Genomic DNA, 20,594 nt, shown 5'->3' on the forward strand with positions numbered 1-20,594 from the left:
AAAAAAAAAAAAAAAAAAAAAAAAAGAAAAGCCTGCTTATGTAAAACAAATTCAAAGAAATTGGAAAATGTTAAAATATTTACCATCTCCCTGCCCAAAAAGACATGATTTTTTTTTAAATTCACACTACCCAATATTCTATATCAAAAAGCATACTTCTCAAAGTATGCAAGCCCTAAAAGCAAACATTCAAACCTGAAGGACAGATAATGCGCTTGAAAAGATCTATGAACCTCTTAAAATCATCAGCAATATTTCCTGTGTACTTGAAGGCATTTCCCTGGGGGGAAAAAAAAGACTTTGTCATTCTTCAAATTCCCAAAAAAGCCCATAACCCAAAAGGAAAGTTTTAAAAATTAATAGGGCCAAGTGCAGTGGCTGGTGCCTGTAATCCCAGCACTCTGGGAGGCTGACACGGGCCGATTACCTGAGGTCAGGAGTTCCACACTAGTCTGACCAACATGGTGAAACCTATCTCTACTAAAAATACAAAATATTGGCCGGGCATGGTGGCTGGCACCTGTAACCCCAGCTACGCAGGAGGCTGAATGCAGGAGAATGACTTGAACCTGGCAGGCGGAGGCTGCACAGAGCCGAGATCCCGCCACTGCACTCCAGCGTGGGCAACAGATCAAGACTCTGTCTCAACCAAAAAAAAAAAATTAACGGTAATAAAAACTTATTACCTACATGTAGTTACGTGTTTGAATGAAGAAGAATGACGCCGGATGTGGGTGGCTCATGCCTGTAATCCTAGCACTTTGGAAGGTCCAATTGGGTAGACTGCCTGAGCTGAGAAATTTAAGACCAGCCTGGGCAACATGGTAAAACCCCATCTCTACTAACACACAAAAAATTAGCCAGGCCTGGTGGTGTGCACCGGTAGTCCCAGTTACTCTGGAGGCTGAGGCAGGAGAATCATTTGAACCCAGGAAGCGGAGGTTGCAGTGAGCCAAGATCATGCCATTACACTCCAGCCTGGGCGACTCCAGAGTGAAGCTCCATCTCAAAAAAAAAAAAAAGAAGAATGGGTATGGACGGACAAACTTCTTCCTTTATACATCTGTATTTTAATTATAATAGAATTGAGCATGTGTTTGTTTTTAATTCAAAAGCATCAAATAAAAAAACTAAGGAAAAGATTTTTAAAATACAGCAATAACTGTGATTTGCTATGTGGAGTTTCACAAAATAGAACAAACTAATGTTTCATTTTTTTCTGACAGTGCTACTGAGTTGACAATGATGGAGACATAACATATCTTGATTTTAGCAGGTCCCTTTACATTTGTAAAATATGAGCTGAATGAAGCAGTTAAGACTTGAAAGGATGAGAAAAAGAAGCCCACACACTACAAGCCAAAGCACCTGCTGATTTTAAATTCTCATCTCTTGTTAACACGACTCCTCTTCAACTCTATGAATATCACTGCACACACATATACAAATTGCCAGAAAATATGCACACATACACACACCATCAACTTAAAGAGGTAACTAACATCTGGCCTGGTTTTCAACAAACAGAGAGGCCTGTTTAAGAGAAGCCTAACCTATGCTTCAACAATTGAACAATTTGTCCAAATTTATTACAATAAACCTTCACCAGGAAAAGCAGGCTTCCCATCATCTTTGTAATAGACACGATAAGGATCTGCTAAAAAGCCCTACTAAAATAATTAGAGACAGAAGTGACTTTAAACTGTTACAACCATACCACCTATCATTTTAATCCTGCTTTATAAAGCTGAGCTACGGAATGCTGAGGTTACAACCTGTTCATCTTTTAAACAGTTCACAGTATTCAAAACACTGAATTATTAAAATGTTTTACCACTAAAACTAATTTAAAAAATAAGTAAATCTAATGGTATTCAGTGGTCACAATACTATTTTAAATACAGTTCAATTAAATTCTTAAATTATTACTCTTGTTGGGAACAGGCCCCAAAATCCGGCCATATACTGGCCCCAAAACTGGCCATAAACAAAACTTCTGCAGCACTGTGACATGCTTCTGATGGCCTTGAGGCCACACTGGAAGGTAGTCAGTTTACTGGAATGACAGCAAAGAATACCTGGACCACCCAGGGCGGAAAACCGCTTAAGGCGTTCTTAGACCACAAACAATAGCATGAGCGAACTCTGCCTTAAGGACATGCTCCTGCTGCAGATAACTAGCCAGACCCATCCCTTTATTTCCACCCATCCCTTTATTTCCCTTAAGGAATACTTTTAGTTAATCTATAACCTATAGAAACAATGCTTTTCACTGGCTTGCTGTCAATAAAAATGTGGTTAAATCTCTGTTCTAGGTTCTCAGCTCTGAAGGCTGTGAGACCCCTGATTTCCCACTCCACACTCCATGTTTCTGCATGTGTGTCTAATTCCTCTAGCACCACTGGGTTAGGGTCTCCCCGACCCAGCTGGTCTCAGCAACTCTGGTTACAGAAAGATGCTATTAGCCAAAACAGACATGAAAATAGTTTACAACAATGCTTCTCAAGTTATCAGTGGTGAAGAACCCATTTTCCCCCAATCTATCACAGACCAATACTTTAGTAAAATACAATAAACCTTACTTACTAAAAAGATGAAAATTTAAACACACACACACACACACACACACACACACACACACACACAAGCCCAGGGGTATCACTTGGATATCACAGCAGTGTCAAACTACTATAATAAAAGTTTCCAAACACTCTATCTTAATCCTGTGTTTATACTGTGCAGGCCAGTGTTCCCAAACCATTCCTCGTACTTTGAATAGCACTGGTTTACAGAATCCGTAACATTAAGCAGGTAAACAGTTCTTTCCCAACTCCCAAAATTGAGCATTTAGACTACAGAATCAAACACATTTATGTCATGAAGTCTCTCAAAATACATGAACACAATAGACGTGAGCTCCAAATTGTGGAGTATTAAGCACTTATGTAACTGTAAGCCCAGTGGCATAAGACTGTGGCAATAGTTGAGAAGAGAGCAAGAAATGAATAGTTTTCTCTGCCACTCCTTGCTGCTTCTACAGGAGATGACAGGCATACTCCTCCACTGAGGTCAAATCACAACTCCCTTAGCTCCAATTCTATTCTGAACACTGTATTTTTAAGAATGGTAAACACACACACACACACACACACACACACACACACACACACAACTTATTTCAGCAGCAGGGCCCACTTTGAACCACAACTTCTGTAAGACAGTGATTTCTTTATTCAGTGAGTAAGCCCAGCTGAAACGCCAACATTCAAACCTCTCACTGCTGTCTTCCATTTGTTGTCTAGTACACAGTAATTCTAGAAATCTTCATTTCTTTGTAAAAATGTAATGTTTGAGTAAAAGAAAAAAGCTTTAGTAAAAGCTTAAACATGAATTCTTACAAATGTATACACCAGTGTGACTGACTCCCCAACCCTGCAGTCTACACAAACAGAAAAATCCTATAGCATAGTGGTTGAGGGGCTGGGAACCAGAATCCAAAATACAGTTTGAGTGCCAGCTCTGCGGCCTTAGGTAAGTTACCTTATCTACCCTAGCCTTACCTTCCTCCTATAGAGATAAAGACAGTACCAATCTCAAGCACTGTTGCAAAGATTAAAAAATAATACACTCAAACTACCCAGCACACAATTACTAGTAAGTCCTCAGTAAATGTTAGCTACTATTATAACAACTATTAAAACAAACATTTCACCTCTTCTCTTTTTTCTCCCTTTTTATTTTTTAGAAGTCTGAGTTCTTTAATTTTTTTCCATCTTTTTTTTAGAATTGTCATATTTCACCTATTCTCATTCAGTCATCTATCCATCTGTCCATCCAAGGAATATTTAGTGACTTAAATATGCCTAGGTACCCTTATGGTACAGACACTTGTCTTCCCAGAATGTTTACAGTTCATTCCTCAGAGAGTTTTTTTTCAGCCTAACAAGAGGTGAATTATAACTTATTAACCCAACTGATGCCAAACTTCCATTTTCTTTAAGATGCATCAATCACCTGGACATACTATCCTTATAACAACCCATACCATAAAGTTTTACAACAAGATATTTTAAATCTGCATTAAAAAGTCAAGAGTTCAATTAAATTTACTCAAAATATTCTGTAAACATGTGTGTTTATCTGTATGTAATTTTCCCTTAAAACATCATTAAAGACAAAGTACAGTCCATAAGTTTCTTAAAAGTCTGAAATAAAAAAGACAAAGCTCAAACTATACCAGTCACTGCCTAGTTGAAGAAGAGGTCAGGCAGGATGCACAATTCCTACTTGGCTTTACTACAGTTTTGTAGCTTCTGGGAGGTAAGTCCCACAGCCTGAATTTCTCACATCAATCACTGTCAAAGAACAGCTATTGCTGTAGAAGATTTTTATTCTCAAAGAAACTGTAATGCTGTAAAACCTCCCTTTAGCATATTCTGCAAAGTCAGTATCTAGACTTTCATTTAATTCTGGCTTCTTTCACTGACTGATCATGAACTTGGCAGTTTTCTTATTTGGTTAAGCCTAGATCATTTTTTCTAACACTGAACAAAGATGGTAGCTATTGCCAAAATGTAAATTCAAAAAGCAGAAAGCTGCATTAGTCTTAAATTTAACACATTTTAAGGCTCAAGTGGGATAGGGTTCCATTTCATAACTGGCTGAGTCAAATAATAAATGGGATTTAAATCACTGCTGTTAAGTTTTGATGTGAAAGAAATTTAAGTTACTTCAATAGGGGAAAAAAAAGATTGTTTGTTTCTGACACATATGGGATTAGTTACAATGCTCCAATACACTTAATCAATATCAACCTCTATAATATTTCAGTTTGAAAGGGCATATTTCATTATTATTCTCTTGGATCTAATGCTCACTGACGGTCCACATTTTAAAGTTAAATAAACTAATAATTGTTGGGAAAAGAGAAGATAGAGAATTTAGCCTCAAGAAATTCAAAAGAATGGTAATAATCTTATAAAAATTAGTCACATATAAGTATAATGATGCAATCAAATGTACAAATATATAATCATAATTAAGAATTAACTGATAAGATGTTTAATGTGTACGTTTCTGCTTTACCAATTCAATATATATAACCAACCTGCAAATTTTCCCACATGTACCTGGTTGGTAATTTTTCTAAAATAAAATGAGTGATTAAAAAGCTTAGCTGAAACAAAATTCATTTCCTTTCTCATAAAACAAAAAAACTGTTCAGAATTGTTATGAACTATCTACCTTCTAACACATTCTAAGTTTATTACATTCAAGTTTATTACATTCAGGAGCACTGGCCACTGCTTAAATAGAAGGCAGGACTTGAGGTGATTTGGGGGCACTCTCATTATAATTTGTTCCTGCCTCCTGATGCAGAAGGAAACACATGAAAAGCAACTATGATTGCCTCTGGGAAGAGGGTGGTTGGAAGACAGGGATGACAGTGAGAGTTTCTTTTCACTGTATACTTTTACTTTGTCTTTCATTTGTGTGCCATAGGCATGTATTACCAACGTAATGGTTGTGTTTAAACAGGCTTAATAAATTAAAAGGGTTTCCATTTTCCTGTATAAAAAGCGTACCACAGTAAAAGTCCACAAGGTGGTTTTTCATCTTCTTTCTGGTCAAGAGGGCCTTTAGAATGAAACCAAAGCTGATGTATTTCTGTGTAAAATGTAAAATGGGAGTTTTCTTCTCTCCAAAAGGAAAATACTTCTATTTTGTTTTAAAGGCTACCAGTAAACCACACTTGAAAACACCATCTACAAGCCCTCGTTTGGAGGATGAAAACAAAAGGTCGCAGGCAAGGCCAGGTGGTGGTGGTTCACACCTGTAATACTAGCTCTTTGGGAGGCCAAGGCAAGAGGATTACCTTAAGGCCAGGAGTTCAAAACCAGCCTAACCAATATAGAGATGCCCCATCTCTACAAAAGAATAATAAAAAAATTAGCCAGGCACGTTGCCCACACCTGTAGTCCCAGCTACTAGAAGGTTGAGGAGGAGGATCACTCAAGCCCAGGAGTGTAAAGCTGCTGTGAGCCATGACCGCACCACTACACTCCAGTCTGGGCAACACAGCGAGATCCTGCCTCAAAAAACAATAATAGGCCAGGCACAGTGGCTCATGCCTATAAATCTCAGCACTTTGGGAGGCTGAGGCAGGAGAAACATTTGAGGCCAGGAGTTCAAGACTAGCCTGGCCAACATGGCGAAATCCTATCTCTACTAAAAATAGAAAACAAAAACAAAAATTAGCTAGGTGTGGTAACATGCACCTATGGTCCCAGCTACTAGGGAGGCTGAGGTGGGTGGATTGCTTGAGTCCAGGAGGTGGAGACTACAGTGAGCCAAGATCATACCACTGCACCCCAGCCTGGGCGACAGAGCAATACCATCTCAAAAATACATACATACATATGTACACACACACACACACATGCGCGCGCACACACACACATATATAAATAAGTTGGGAATTAAAGTTTGATTTTGTGTATAATAGTGATTTTCCAAAGGGTTGAGTTTTAAGACTACAGCTGTCCATTGAGAAGATAACTTAGCAGCACTGTACAAGTACAAAATAAAGGCTGTTAAGACCAGTTATACAGGCTTTGGTGATAGTTGAGAAAGGCAAAAAAAAAAAAAAAAAGAGAAAGGCAGCAAGAACTGAACAGTACAGACAATGTAGTTATAAACTCAAAGAACTAAGTAAGTGATCTTAGGAAAACCTCAAGAAACAGTCAAAGACGATACCAGAAGCCTGCATGACTTGGGTAGACAGTGGTATCACTAATGGACAGGAAATAAAATTAGATGGTGATGGGAAGAGGTGGAAATATAGAAAGTATTTTTTAAAAAATTCATAGTAAGCCCCAAGATACAACAAACATCTGTGGCACTTAAGTACTAGTTTAGGTACTATTAAGAAAATCTTAAAATTTTATGCCAAAATGCAGCTGATGTTTAAAGGGTCAAAGACTCAAAGGATTAAAAATACATATTTTTTTACTAATACTGAGTTATCACTATTTTTCCCGAATCCATTTTTTTTTCTTCTATGCCTTAGCATGGTACCAACATTATCAAGAATATGGCATACTAGCAGCATATTTAAGTATCCACTTCAGCCCTTTCAGTTTTGATGAAACAAGTAGTTTGTCATCAAAGAGCCAAGTAAATTACACTACACTTTGCTATTAAACCTAATCTTTACTGGATATAACCATTTTAAAGAATGATCTACCTACCAGTAGTAGTTTACAAAAAAGGAAGCTATATTCTCTTTAAGATATTATCTAAAACCTTGCCAAATAAAATAACATCCAAGTACCATAAATTAAATATTTTACCAAAAAAATTACAAACTAATTTTGAAAAGAAAGCAAATGCAACCAAGTTTTCTGTAAGTGCACAAATTAGGAGCTTTTATCTAAGAAATGACCTATGGTAGACTTGAAGCAAAATAAGAACATCTAAACACAAAATAAGAACTTGCAAAGATTCTTTTCAAAGCTTCATGTTTTGTAGAGGCTTTTTTCTCCAAGGTGTGGGCTAGGATTGAGCTGCAAGTCCAGAGCATTGCTGCCAAGACTTAAAATACCTGGAGTTGCTCAGCCAAACCAATTAAGTCTGAGATATTGAACAAAAGATCCGAATTTATCATATACAGAAACCAGGTGAAGCAAAAAGTGACCAGAAGGCAAAAGATAAAAAATGCTTATTGTACACCCACACCTTTTAATGTTAAATAGATATTTGAGGTGTTAACGACATAAATCCAGGCCAGATTTGCTGTAACAACTAAAGTTAAAATTTTTTAATCATATTCCATTTACTTGGGAAACAACCCAGCTTGGAATTCAACAGTAACTATTACCAACTATTAAAATAAATACTACTAAAAATCATATCAACAATGTAAGAAATTACCCATTCAGGTTCTGTTTATTACAGTAGGAAGGTCATTCACTATCTTCATATCAAACATATCTAGGTTTCATGTCAAACCTAGAGATAACTGATTTATCTCCCCCAAGAGAAGTACTGTGTATGCTGCCTTAAATTATACCCAAGAAGACAGCTACAAGAAACAAATGACAGATTGTCATCACTAGCATGTATGTCACAAACAAAGTAAGCACTGTCAAAAAGCAAACGGCAATGAATTTCAAGAAGGTGTCTGACCCTAAGGGAAAGGACCAATGGTCCAGGATGTTTGCAGGTTTATCCAAATCTTGGGAGGAACATAAAAAATGGAGAAGTCTGGCCCAGTGTGGTGGCTCATCGCTATAATCTCAGTATTTTGGGAGGCCGCGGTGGGTGGATCGCTTGAGGCCAGAAGTTCTAGACCAATATGGCCAACATGGCAATACCCCAACTCTACTAAAAACACAAAAATTAGCTGGGTGTGGTGGCACGCAGCTACTTGGGAGGCTGAAGCATGAGAATTGCTTGAACCTGGAAGGTGGAAATCGCAGTGAGCCAAGATCGGGCCACTGCACTCCAGCCCAGTCAACAGAGCAAGACTCTGTCTCAAAGGGAAAAAAAAGGAAAAGTCAGATGGACTAAGAATTACCACCTACCTAATGTAAGTAAATTACCTTACTTAGGAACACCTACCAGTACTCTTCCCAATGCTCCTTAATATACTGATTTTCTTTACTATTGATCCCCAGTATCTTAACATGTCAACTCAGCAGTTTAAGGTTGCATTTTTCCAAACTTGAGAATATTTACTAAATTGACTTTTTTTTTTTTTTTTTTTGAGACAGAGTCTCGCTCTGTGGCCCAGGCTGGAGTGCACTGGCCGGATCTCAGCTCACTGCAAGCTCCGCCTCCCGGGTTTTATGCCATTCTCCTGCCTCAGCCTCCGGAGCAGCTGGGACTACAGGCGCCCGCCACGTCGCCCGGCTAGTTTTTTCTATTTTTTAGTAGAGAAGAGGTTTCACCGTGTTAGCCAGGATGGTCTCAATCTCCTGACCTCATGATCCGCCCGCCTCAGCCTCCCAAAGTGCTGGGATTACAGGCTTGAGCCACCGCGCCTGGCTAAATTGACTTCTTAAAGCTACAAATCTGCTACAATATGACTGACTATTAAACATAAAGATTCTAATATCTGTTTTCTCATGCATTTTAAAGTTAGAAGTCTGTAACACACCTGAGTTTTGAAAAATGTATTTCCCAACACTCAAACAAGAAGCACTAGATTAACTATTCTCTACACACCTTAACTTCTATCTCCTCCATCTGAATATTAATGAAATCACATAAACTATTTGTACCCACGTCTCCTCATTGATAAAATAGGGATGTATCAATGAGCTGTTGTATTGCATCAATGCCCTAATAAACACACAATACTTAAAACAGTACCTGTCACACAACACATAACAACTACTGGGATCTTAAAGTGTATGAAGCTGCTATAAAATGTAAAAGAAAATGAGTTAAGGATGGCTGATGTGATCTGAATTCAAGCTCTAGGATATATTCACTCTATGTCTTTGAAAAGCCATTCAGCTTCCTGGAGTGGGAGAATCACTTGTATAATCCAGATAATACTAGTTGCCCAGTTCCTGGAGCTACCAAGATATAATAATGTATGCTAAATGATTTTCTATTATAAAAGTTACTATTTGTAAGCAATAACATCTTACTTGCTAAGCAAAAAATATAACTAAGCAATCAAAATGTCAGACTGCATAATGAATTTAATCCTCACTCACAAACACTCAGGTTAGAGATAATCCTGCATAACTGGTTTTTCACTCACAGCAAATAAAAACCTGAAAAGCAAGGGGATAAGAAACAGATAAATTTAACAACCAAAAAAGGCACCAAGTAGAAATATAAACTACTCAAAGCACCTAAAATTCAACAACAGGGGACATTTATTATAGATGTAACAGACTACCTAAAGGGATTTCTTGACAGATCTACTGTCTCGTCTGGTTCAATAACACGTTCTTTTTTTTTTTTTTTTTTTTTTTTTTTTGAGACAGTGTCCATCTGTCATCCAGGCCGGAGTGCAGTGGTGTGATCTCGGCTCACTGCAAACTCTGCCTCCCGGGTTCAAGGAATTCTCCTACCTCAGCCTCCCGAGAAGCTGGGATTACAGGCATCCGCCATCAAGCCCGACTAATTTCTTTTGTATTTTCAGTAGAGACAGGGTTTCACCATGTTGGCCAGGTTGGTCTCAAACATCTGATCTCAGGTGATCTGCCCACCTCAGCCTCCCAAAGTGCTAGGATTACAGGCGGGAGCCCTGCCCAATAACATGTTCTTAATGATAATACTATGCAATCAAAATATGGTTAGGTTGTGTTCAATATTCTCTGACTAAAGCAGGAGAAAATTATGTATTACAATTCAGAAAGACATATAATTAAAATAGCTACAATATGTAAGTTTTAGTGCTTGAAAGGATTTCAAATTATCTGACTGAAAAAATTGTCTCACATGTGAAACAACTTACGTATGTACCACTCAAGTCAGAAAACCCAAAGAAGAGGCCAAGGGTCATATAATTGTTTTGCTGTCAAAACATTAAAAGGCCAAATTATATTCTACTTCAGAACAGGATCTCAGACAAAAGCTTCCATTTCAACGGAATTTAACAAGCTGTTGTCTAGTCTCTTTAACTTCTTAAGAGTATTACAAAAAATCTACAGTGACACATGTAATGCCACGCTTGGCATTACAAATCCAAATTACTGGATTCAGGTCACAAAGCACTCCCACCAGCCCACTGCGGTGGCTCACAACTGTAATCCCAACGTTTTGGGAGGCCAAGGTAGGCGGGTCACCTGAGGCCAGGAGTTCAAGACCAGCCTGACCAACATGGCGAAACCCCGTCTCTACTACAAATACAAAAAATTAGCCAGGCGTGGTGCCGCACACCTGTAATCCCAACTATTTGGGAGGCTAAGGCACGAAAATCGCTTAAACCTGGGAGGCAGAGGTTGCAGTCCCCAAGATTGCACCATTGCACTCCAGCCTGGGCAACAAGAGCAAAACTCTGTCTCAAAAAAAAAAAAAAAAAACCACAGTACTTCCACCAAAATTTTTCCATTAGATTTGAATAACCATCAGGTAGGTAAGGTAGCAATAACATTTATCCCCAAAGTTGTTGTGAGGATCACAACATCTAAAATTTAACATAAAATTTAACCAAACAACACAAAGTTTAACCAAACATCCCTGTACAGGGTTTTATAATAGGTGCTCAATTAACATTAGTGAGTTTTCAAACAGATAAGAAATCGACAAAAAGATGGAGACATACGAACAAGCCCATAAAGCTAACTAGTTTAGCCCCAACTGTGTGCTCTTTTCTCACCAATACTCTATTAATTTCTACAAAGCATTTACTAATCCAGTTTCTTAATGACTGATTTTCAAGAAAATTTCCACGCAACAGCAGTATATTCATTCATTCACAACATCTGAGTGCCTTCTATACACAACATACTATTCTAGATACTTGGAAATACTGCAGTGAACAAATCTGACGTGGGTACCACTCTCAGGAAGCTGATATTCTAGTGTGAAGAAATAAGCAACAAGTAAAAAGAGTTTTAGACAGAAACAAGGACCAAACTGGATACCACAATTTGCAGATGCTCAAGTCCTTTATATAAAATGGTGTAGTATTAGTAATTGCATGTAACCTAGGCATATCTTTCTATATCTCATCCCTAGACTGCATATAACATTTAATACAATGTAAATGTTATGTAAATAATTATACTGTATTGGTTATTTGTATTTTTAATTGTTTTTTTCCTAGTATTTTCGATTCATGGTTGGTTGAATCCATGGATGTGAGATTGCTGGATTCAGAACCCACAGATATGGAGAGTTAACTGTATATGTAACTCATACTTTTCCATTTATTAATAACATACTCTACCTTACTTAGAAAACCAGGGGAATAAGGCATCTAATAAGATAACTTACATAAAGTGGAAAACAAAATTTAAAAGGTAAGAAATTTCAATAGCAATGGGTTTCAAGCACTGACTTGTGGAGGAGACAAATGTTTTACACTTTAACCTTCAAAAGGGTTATTATCTCAATGAGAAGGGGAAAATATATTAACAGTAAATCACTAACAGTATGGATCACATACCAAGGTGAATGATACAAGCTGTCATTAAAAAGTTCAGAGAAAGGAAGACAGCCATGTTTCTTCTCAAACATTAATATGCTATAAATCACCTGACTGGTCAGGAGAGGGGCCTGAGACTCTGAGAAATGTATGTCTGCATTTCTAACAAACTCAAGTGTAGCCAGCATTGCTCATCTTACTGATCATGGATCATACTTTGAATAGCAAGAGTCTAATGAACATAAGAAAGGTAAAATTCAAATGTTCTAGGGAACAAAGTGGGTTCAACATGAAAAGTTTAACGGGAAGAATTAGCTTGATCTTGTCTAGGAACAATGAGACCACCTGACAGAATGAAGACCCATTCTTTCATTTCTTTATCTTTGGTTTTTTTTTTGTTTTTTTCTTTTAACTCATCTGTATTTGCTACAACTTTAAGCAGAATGTGACTCAGGCACTACATTTCCATCCACAAGACTAGCTCTGAGTTACTTTTGAACTGCTTTATGATATGCTTACATAGGCTTATAACTTTGCTCCTCGAAATGATACTTTTATTTGGAAAACAAGCCCTCTGGAGAGTTCCTTCCATCAAGTTCCTTCAGTTTAACCATTCTCCCAATTCACAAGGAAGTACCAAGCACTGACACTTGCAAGGTACACAGTAAGAGACACATTGACAAGTCTATTGGAATGGACAATTAAAAGATTACTGAGAGAGAACATTTCAATTTAATGGACTGACAAAAATGGGTATCTAGCCACACTAAAGATAAAAGAGATGTGAAGCAATGGGATTCCTCATAAAGTGCTAGGACAAATGTGAAATGGTACGAATACTTAGGAAAATAATTTGACATTATAGGACTTAGTATAACTGTCGAGGAGCATCCCTAAGTCCTACCAATCATGTTGTGAGACAGACATATCAAGACTCAAAACACAGGAGAATATAAACTATGATTTAACTTATATTTATTCATATAGACAGGTGAAAACAATCAAACTGTTTAATACTCCATGTGGTAAAGCTACAAAAGAATCATTAAAACAAAGCTCAATAGTGATTCATACAGGGGGAGAAGGGATTGGAGGAAAGGATGAAAAAGAGGAAGGGGTTTCAAAGATACTTGTTATGTTCTATTTCTCAAGTTGAACAGCAGGTGTCTAAACAGGATGTTTAGACACTATCTTCCATGTATGACATTTTGATGTACTTTACAGTTCTTTGCTGATGTTATCAATAATCTTTAAAAAGTAATAATAATTTGGGGAGTCTGTGGTGGCAGATTCTAACAGCAATAGAGCTTTAGAAAGTATGAAAGACTACAAATATAAAATAGTCCTTTAACCATTAACTTAAAGAGGAAAAAAAGTCAGGGCAAAAAAAAAAAGGAACACAGGGAGCTAAAAGAGACAATGCTGAAAATTTTAATATGGGAAAGTCCTGATGATGTTTATGTACTAAGGGAACATACAGTTGACCTTAAACAATATGGACTTGAACTGCACAGGTCCAGGGAGTGAACCTTGCATATAGGAAAGGCCAACTTTTCCTATATGTGAGTTCCACAGGGATCCACAGGGCCAACTATAGGACTTCAGTATGTCCAGATTTTGTATACACAGGGGTCCTGCTTTCCCTGTGGATACTGAGAGACTGCTATATCACAGAGACAGAGGAATTGATGAAATAGGTCTAAAATAGGAAAGGAAGGGTTCAAGAATATAAGAAAAATTGGTCTTGGCCACTATCAATGTGCCAGGAAGGAACAAATGTGTTAAAACATCAGGCTAAACATAGGATGAGACTAATCTCTGGGTTCACCTACATCTACACATGGCTGAGAATGGTCATGAGAGTCGGGACTGTGCTCTACCTTGCTCACCTATATAATATCTCATATAGGTTATTGTAATACATCCCAGCATGTAGCAGACCTAGACCTGGCATACGGTTGGCAATCAATAAATATCTGTTACATGAATGAAGAACAGAATACATCTACAGATTCAAGTAAAACTATATGGAGGATTTTTTAAAAAACAGAGTAAGTCGATTAAGTGACATTTTTTATTCAATATGTGATGATGAAAGAGAGGAATTTCAAAGAGAAAGAACTTCATTGAACCAAAAGCAAGGTCATGCTTACTGCTTGAATAAGGATGTGAATCTAGGTCTGTCTTTAGCATGATTTTATTTATTTATTTATTTGTTTGTTTATTTTGAGATGGAGTCTCGCTCTGTCGCCCAGGCTGGAGTGCAGTGGCACGATCTCGGCTCACCGCAAGCTCCACCTCCCGGGTTCATGCCCCCCTCCTGCCTCAGCCTCCTGAGTAGCTGGGACTACAGGCGCCCACCACACCCAGCTAATTTTTTGTATTTTTAATAGAGACGGGGTTTCACCATGTTAGCCAGGATGGTCTTGATCTCCTGACCTCGTGATACGCCTGCCTCAGCCTCCCAAAGTGCTGGGATTACAGGCGTGAGCCACCATGCCCGGCCTTTAGCATGACTTATTAAAGAAAAAAACAAGTAGTCTGAGTGGTTGGAATTTACAGTTCCTACAAAGCTTGGAAAGAAAGGAAATAAACCTGAACATAAACGCAAGAAACAAGAACAACATTTTGGTGGGCTTTAAATTCAATGGAAAGTCACTGCAAACATCTAAGGAAAGAAGTTAAAATCTGAATGTTCACATTAAATGAACGTTTTAATAAAAGTATGAATGGTAGACTGAAGAGGGCGGGGAAAACAATATTAAAATAACCTATATAAGATACTAGAACATAAACTAGGAGTAGTATAAATAATAAAATGGAATATATACTCATTCATTTACCCTACTCTGTCAATTAACAGGTTCAGCATTGGAGATAAAACAGGTGAAAAAGCATAGTCCCTGCCCTCAGTAGCATATATTCTGATGGAGAAAACAAAGAAGAAAACAAACAAGATAGTTACAGGCTGTGGAAAATCCTAGACAGAAATACAGCGTGCTGTGAGGGAAAAATAAGGAGAAGAACAAGCCTATAATTCTATTTTGGACATGTTAAACACGAGATGCCTATGAGATATCCAAATAGTGACATCAAACAGGCAATGGGTAATCAAGAGAAGCATTCAAGAGCCATTACTGGCAGAAATATAAATCTGGGACTTACCAGCATATAAATAATATTTAAAGCCATGAGCACAGATAAGAATACCTTTAAAAATATTACTATAATTACTGCAAATAAAGCAGCAGCTACACCTAAATGGTGACTTATTCTGTCCCAGACATTGTTCTACTTATTGACATATAAAGTCTTATTGCCATTTAAAGTCTCAAAACAATTCAGATGAGGAAAATGAGGCACAAAGACTTGCCCAATGTCATTCAGCGAATTTCAGAGCTGGGAATCAAACCCAAGCAGTCTGGCTCCAGAGTATGTACTTTTATTAACTTCATTACACTACCTATGTCAAGCAGAGACTAAAAGAAAAGCCAAAACCTAAACCATGAGGCATTCCAACATACACAGATAGGGAAGAAACATAAAAGGTGAGGAGTAAGTGGCCTAAAAGGAAGGATAGTGATTGACTGGGGTCATACACCAGTAAAAACCCTCAGGATTTAGGTATGAAAGCAAAAGAAAGAAATCATAAACTATTAAAATTGATAGGGATAGTGGCAATCATTTTGTGGATGAGAAAATGTACCTTTGGAGTAAAACAATCATAGAAGTGTTGTTAGTTACTGGTGGTTGCAGACTGGAACACATGTCTCCTGATTACCAGTTCAGTGCTCTTTCTACAATTCTAATCTACATTAGCAAAGTTAGCTTTCGGAATGATTTGAGAAACATTAATAAGGATGAGAGTGGCAAAGACACTGACAGTAATTTGAGTGTTTATGATGACACAGGTACTAAACACTTTAAATACCTCAGAATTTCATTCTCACAACCCTTATGAGTTACTACTTTATCATCATCCCCATTTTATAAAGGATAAACCTGAGGCCTAGAAAAATTAATAACTTCCCCAAGGTCATGCTTACTGCTGGAATAAAGATCTGAATACAAGTCTGTCTTCAGGATTCTCTTGGCTAATATATAATACTGCTTTCCTAAGAGTAACACTGTTAATCAAGATGAAAGAAAGAAAGAGAGAGAAAGAGAGGAAGAGAGAGAGGGAGGAAAGGAGGGATAGAGGGCAGGGGAGGGTGTAAGAGTTTTTTTAAACTGTATCTGGGCAAAGGTGGGTATACTTATAAGACATCCATGTAGAGACAGTATTAAAGATGGATGATTCTTGGTCACTCCATGCACAATCATCCATTAATAAAATTTAGAGTAACCAGTACTCCTTGTATCTAATAATGTATAAGGCATAAAGAACATACCATTTCAATGTTTCCTACATGATTTACGGTAACTGGAAAACATTCACAATTAAAATATGAGCAACCAAGATAAAAGAACCTTGCAACTGCATTATAATCTAGCTGCCTAAAATTATATAAACGACAGAAAAGCAGATGTCCAAAGATAGGGAAAGTTGTTAGGAATTTATTTTGTTAATATCTACCCAATCGATGGAGAAAAAAGCAGAGAGGTACCCACTACTGTGAATGAGAAATAATTCACTAAGTTCATCAAGAATCTGGATATAAATAACCCTCACGTAAAATCATCCTTTAGCTGCTCTTATTATGATTGATTTTGGAGTCACTAGTAAGCTGATTTTTTATCCGATTTCCAAGGTGCTTTGGTAATCAAAAGGGTCTTTTTGGTGGTAGATACGAGCATTTTCACCACTAAAAAGGAATGTCTTCCACAGTAAATTAGTAAATCAACATTTACATGTATATAAACCAATCTCCTGTGAGGAGGATTAATTGGTTCCTTAGCATTAATCAATTCTGAGAGAGCTGATTAAAAAAAAAAAGAGTAATTTGTGAAACCACAAAATTGAGAACCAGTTTCTTAACCTTCCTAAGCCCCATTGCCTACTTGTGAAACTTGAAGTGATCCAGTCCATCTCCACCTGCAAGTCTCTTTTTAATTCAACAATCCCTCTTAAAGCTGCCAGGACATTGTTATGGAAGTGCTTTTATCACTGCCCTATGTTAGACAGTATTTGGCACTTAAAAGAACGTCCTAAAATATTTGCTGAATAAATGACCTCCAAATAGATTTATGCCACCGACCTGCTGCCTTTTTCAACTCTGGAAACTAAGTGATTCAAAGAGTGCTGTTTGACATAGCAAATTTATTACGAAATATGTTTCTAAGAAATAAACATTTCCCAAGTGTATAAATGGAACTCATTTTCTTTTTTTTTTTTTTTTTTTTGGTTTTGAGACGGAGTCTCACTCTGTCACCCAGGCTGGAGTGCAGTGGCAGTGGCGTGATCTCTGCTCACTACAAGCTCCGCCTCCCGGGTTCACGCCATTATCCTGCCTCAGCCTCCCAAGTAGCTGGGACTATAGGCGCCCGCCACCATGCCTGGCTAATTTTTTGTACTTTTAGTAGAGAAGCGGTTATACCGTGTTAGTCAGGATAGTCTCCATCTCCTGACCTCGCAATCTGCCTGCCTTGGCCTCCCAAAGTGCTGGGATTACAGGCGTGAGCCACCGCACCCGGCCAAGTCACTTATTTTAACAAGTGTAATCTAAGTCCACCCACTAGCTTTAGAGATTTGCAATCTCTAAAGACACGTCATTTATTCCTGAACACACATCTGCCTCCCATGAGCCAGGGAAAGCCAGAGTGCCAGTACACAGACCAAACAGTACTCCATTTTCTTTTCTGTTTTTTGTTTTTGTTTTTGTTTCTTGAGACGAAGTCTCGCTCTATTGCCCTGGCTGGAGTGCAGTGGCAGGATCTCGGCTCACTGCAACCTCCGCCTCCCAGGTTCAAGTGATTCTCTTGCCTCAGCCTCCTGAGTAGCTGGGATAACAGGCGCGCACCAGCATGCCTGGCTAATTTTTGTATTTTTAGTAGAGACAGGGTTTCACCATGTTGGTCAGGCTGGTCTCGAACTCCTGACCTCCTGATCCACCCGCCTCGGCCTCCCAAAGTGCTGGGATTACAGCCCTGAGCCACCGCGCCCGTTCTGCATTTTCAAAGTATTACACAAGTGACATTTAGAACAAAACATCCCAAAGTTAATCTCTTGCCTGCATCTTTCAAACTCTGCTAACCACAGACATTAAACTCATAATAATAATAATAACATTAAATGATTACATTGTACTACAGGTCACCACATAAATTTTTTCATTTAATCCAAACAACTCTATGATATAGATACTTATCATTCCCACTTGACAGATGAGGAAAGCAAAGCTTGGAAAGGCTAACTTGCCTAAAGTCACAGAGCTGGTTAAGTGGAAGAGCCTAGAAGACTGAGCTCTTAACCACCAGGCTACACTTTGGTATCCAGTTTAACTAAGTCAGTTCAACTGATTCAATTATATGCTGGGTTTTAATTATCAATAGTTTCCACTTAAAAATACCCCCTTGCAATTACAATTTTCACATGAATTTAAAAGTACTTCCTTATTACAAATATCTAAGATCTGCATTAATAGGAAATAACCTTTAAAAAAAAATCAAAGGAAGAGAGGATGCTTTTTAAAAAAAAGCAGCAGGAAGGATGCTTTTAAAACTAGAACGTCGTACAAATGCATTTTGCTTCGAAACAACAGAAATAAAATTTCTCATTCTAGATTTTCCTTTTCCCAGCTAAGTCCATTTCCTTACCGAGAATTTCCTTGGATGTCCTAGTTCACGAACCTTAACTATTAAACACATCTAAGGCCCTTCTCTTTGATATTCTTTTATGTTTTTCAGAATGAACCCTACAAAAGAGTCTATTTTAAATTATTTGGTTTCAGATAAAGCGCCAAAGTACAGGCTCAAAAGAGTGGCTACAAGGTACACCTCCACTTGGGAAGTATAGATGTCAGATCCTAGCAGGGAAGCAGTGGAGTTTCCTTACTCTCTCCTTCCCAGAGCCCTACTAGGTCCCTAAATCCTACTCGACACCTTTGTTAGCTGCTTGTCTCCAGGAGTCTTTCTCCAAATCCCCCCCAGCGGGCATCTCAAAACAAAGACCCCAGGAACCTGTCACTCACACCCCTATTCTCAGTCCCCTTCCTGAAGCCCCAACTGTCCCGTTAGAAGACAAGAGAAGGTTCTCGCCTCTCCTGAACAAAAAGTGAAGATGAAAGAGAAAAGTACTAGGGAAACACTTTGGCCCAGCCACACCAAGCCCGGGTGGGAGAATGCTGAAAAGTACGGCTGGTGGGACGGGGTTGGGAACTGCGCTCCCCACGTGGGCCAGAGGAAACGGAACAGCACTCACGAGGCCATCTATCTGCACTTGCTTCACGGCTGAATCTCCGGAGCCGCCTTTGCCTTTGCCTTTCCCTGCTGCGCCGGTGGTGGAGCTGGAAGAGGTGGCAGTAGAGCCGGTGCCTTCCTTGCGGGACGCCATCTTTCCGGACAGACAGGAAGAAAGAGAAAAGAGAGTTACCGGAAGCGGAAGTACAAGTCTCGCGTGACGTCACTCGCAGGCCGGCGTTCGAGGGGCGGAGATGGAAGGAGAAGCCACTATTGGGCCCCGCCTCCCTCCTCTTTTCCAGTTTTACCTTATTTCCAGGCGTTATCCTTTGTGCATGCCTACTGTACATTTTCGACCTCTTTCCAATGGAATGATCTAAGATGAAAGTAAACTTTTTAAATGTTTAATCATTCACCATTAGGCAAACGGTCATAATAGCATTACAGTTTACATTATTTCTGTAGTGTTTCTTATGTAAAAATGCTTTCATTTCTGATCTCGCAATGAAGTGCTGTACTAACTCGCATTATGCATATTAGAAAACTGAGGAGTGTTTTGTCCGACATTATTCTGTTAATTAGCGGTGAGCCAGTATTGCCCAACTTGTTTTACGTAATTTTAGATAGCTACTTGTAACCACTTACATTATACAGAAATTAATACATGGAAACTTTTATCAGAATTACCAGAAATAGTAGCCTTCTGCTATTAGTTTCATGTAGAGATTTACATGAGTAAAGTACAAAGAAGTTATTTTAGGTACTGTTGAAGGATGATGCAGAACATACTTTCTAAAAATCATGCTGATTTATGACACATTACTCTGAAATACACGTCTCAAGTCCTTAAAAGAATATGTGACAACTGTAAGAAGCCATTTTAGATAAGTAATTTAAAACATTCTTTTATACTTCCAAATGACTTTTTTCCTATCCCTTGTTTTTGAAATGTTTATTCATTCAATCAATATATATACAGAACTGATGAAGCAGTTAAATCAATAAACGGCATATCCTGCCCTGAAGTTTTTTGTTGTTCTGTCATTGGGATCTGGTGTTATATTTCAATCTGGGAGAAGAAATAATTACATGTTACAAATTCTTAACACTACAAAATGAAAAGTTAATATCCTCTCATTTCGAG

The 20,594-nt window shown here is 38.2% G+C and overlaps 1 protein-coding gene across 1 annotated transcript in view; it reads right to left on the bottom strand.

Moving 5' to 3' along the window:
- Positions 1 to 19,640, bottom strand: part of EIF3H (eukaryotic translation initiation factor 3 subunit H) — a 112,563-nt gene extending 92,923 nt beyond the window's left edge. The window contains 1 exon segment of the mRNA XM_017882644.1: positions 19,473 to 19,640. Within this exon segment, the coding sequence (XP_017738133.1) occupies positions 19,473 to 19,604 (132 nt within the window). The 5' untranslated portion in view covers positions 19,605 to 19,640.
- Positions 19,641 to 20,594: the final 954 nt, after the last annotated feature.

Source organism: Rhinopithecus bieti, unplaced genomic scaffold, assembly GCF_001698545.2.
Source record: "Rhinopithecus bieti isolate Rb0 unplaced genomic scaffold, ASM169854v2 scaffold_788, whole genome shotgun sequence".
In the NCBI taxonomy this organism is placed as follows: domain Eukaryota; kingdom Metazoa; phylum Chordata; class Mammalia; order Primates; family Cercopithecidae; genus Rhinopithecus; species Rhinopithecus bieti.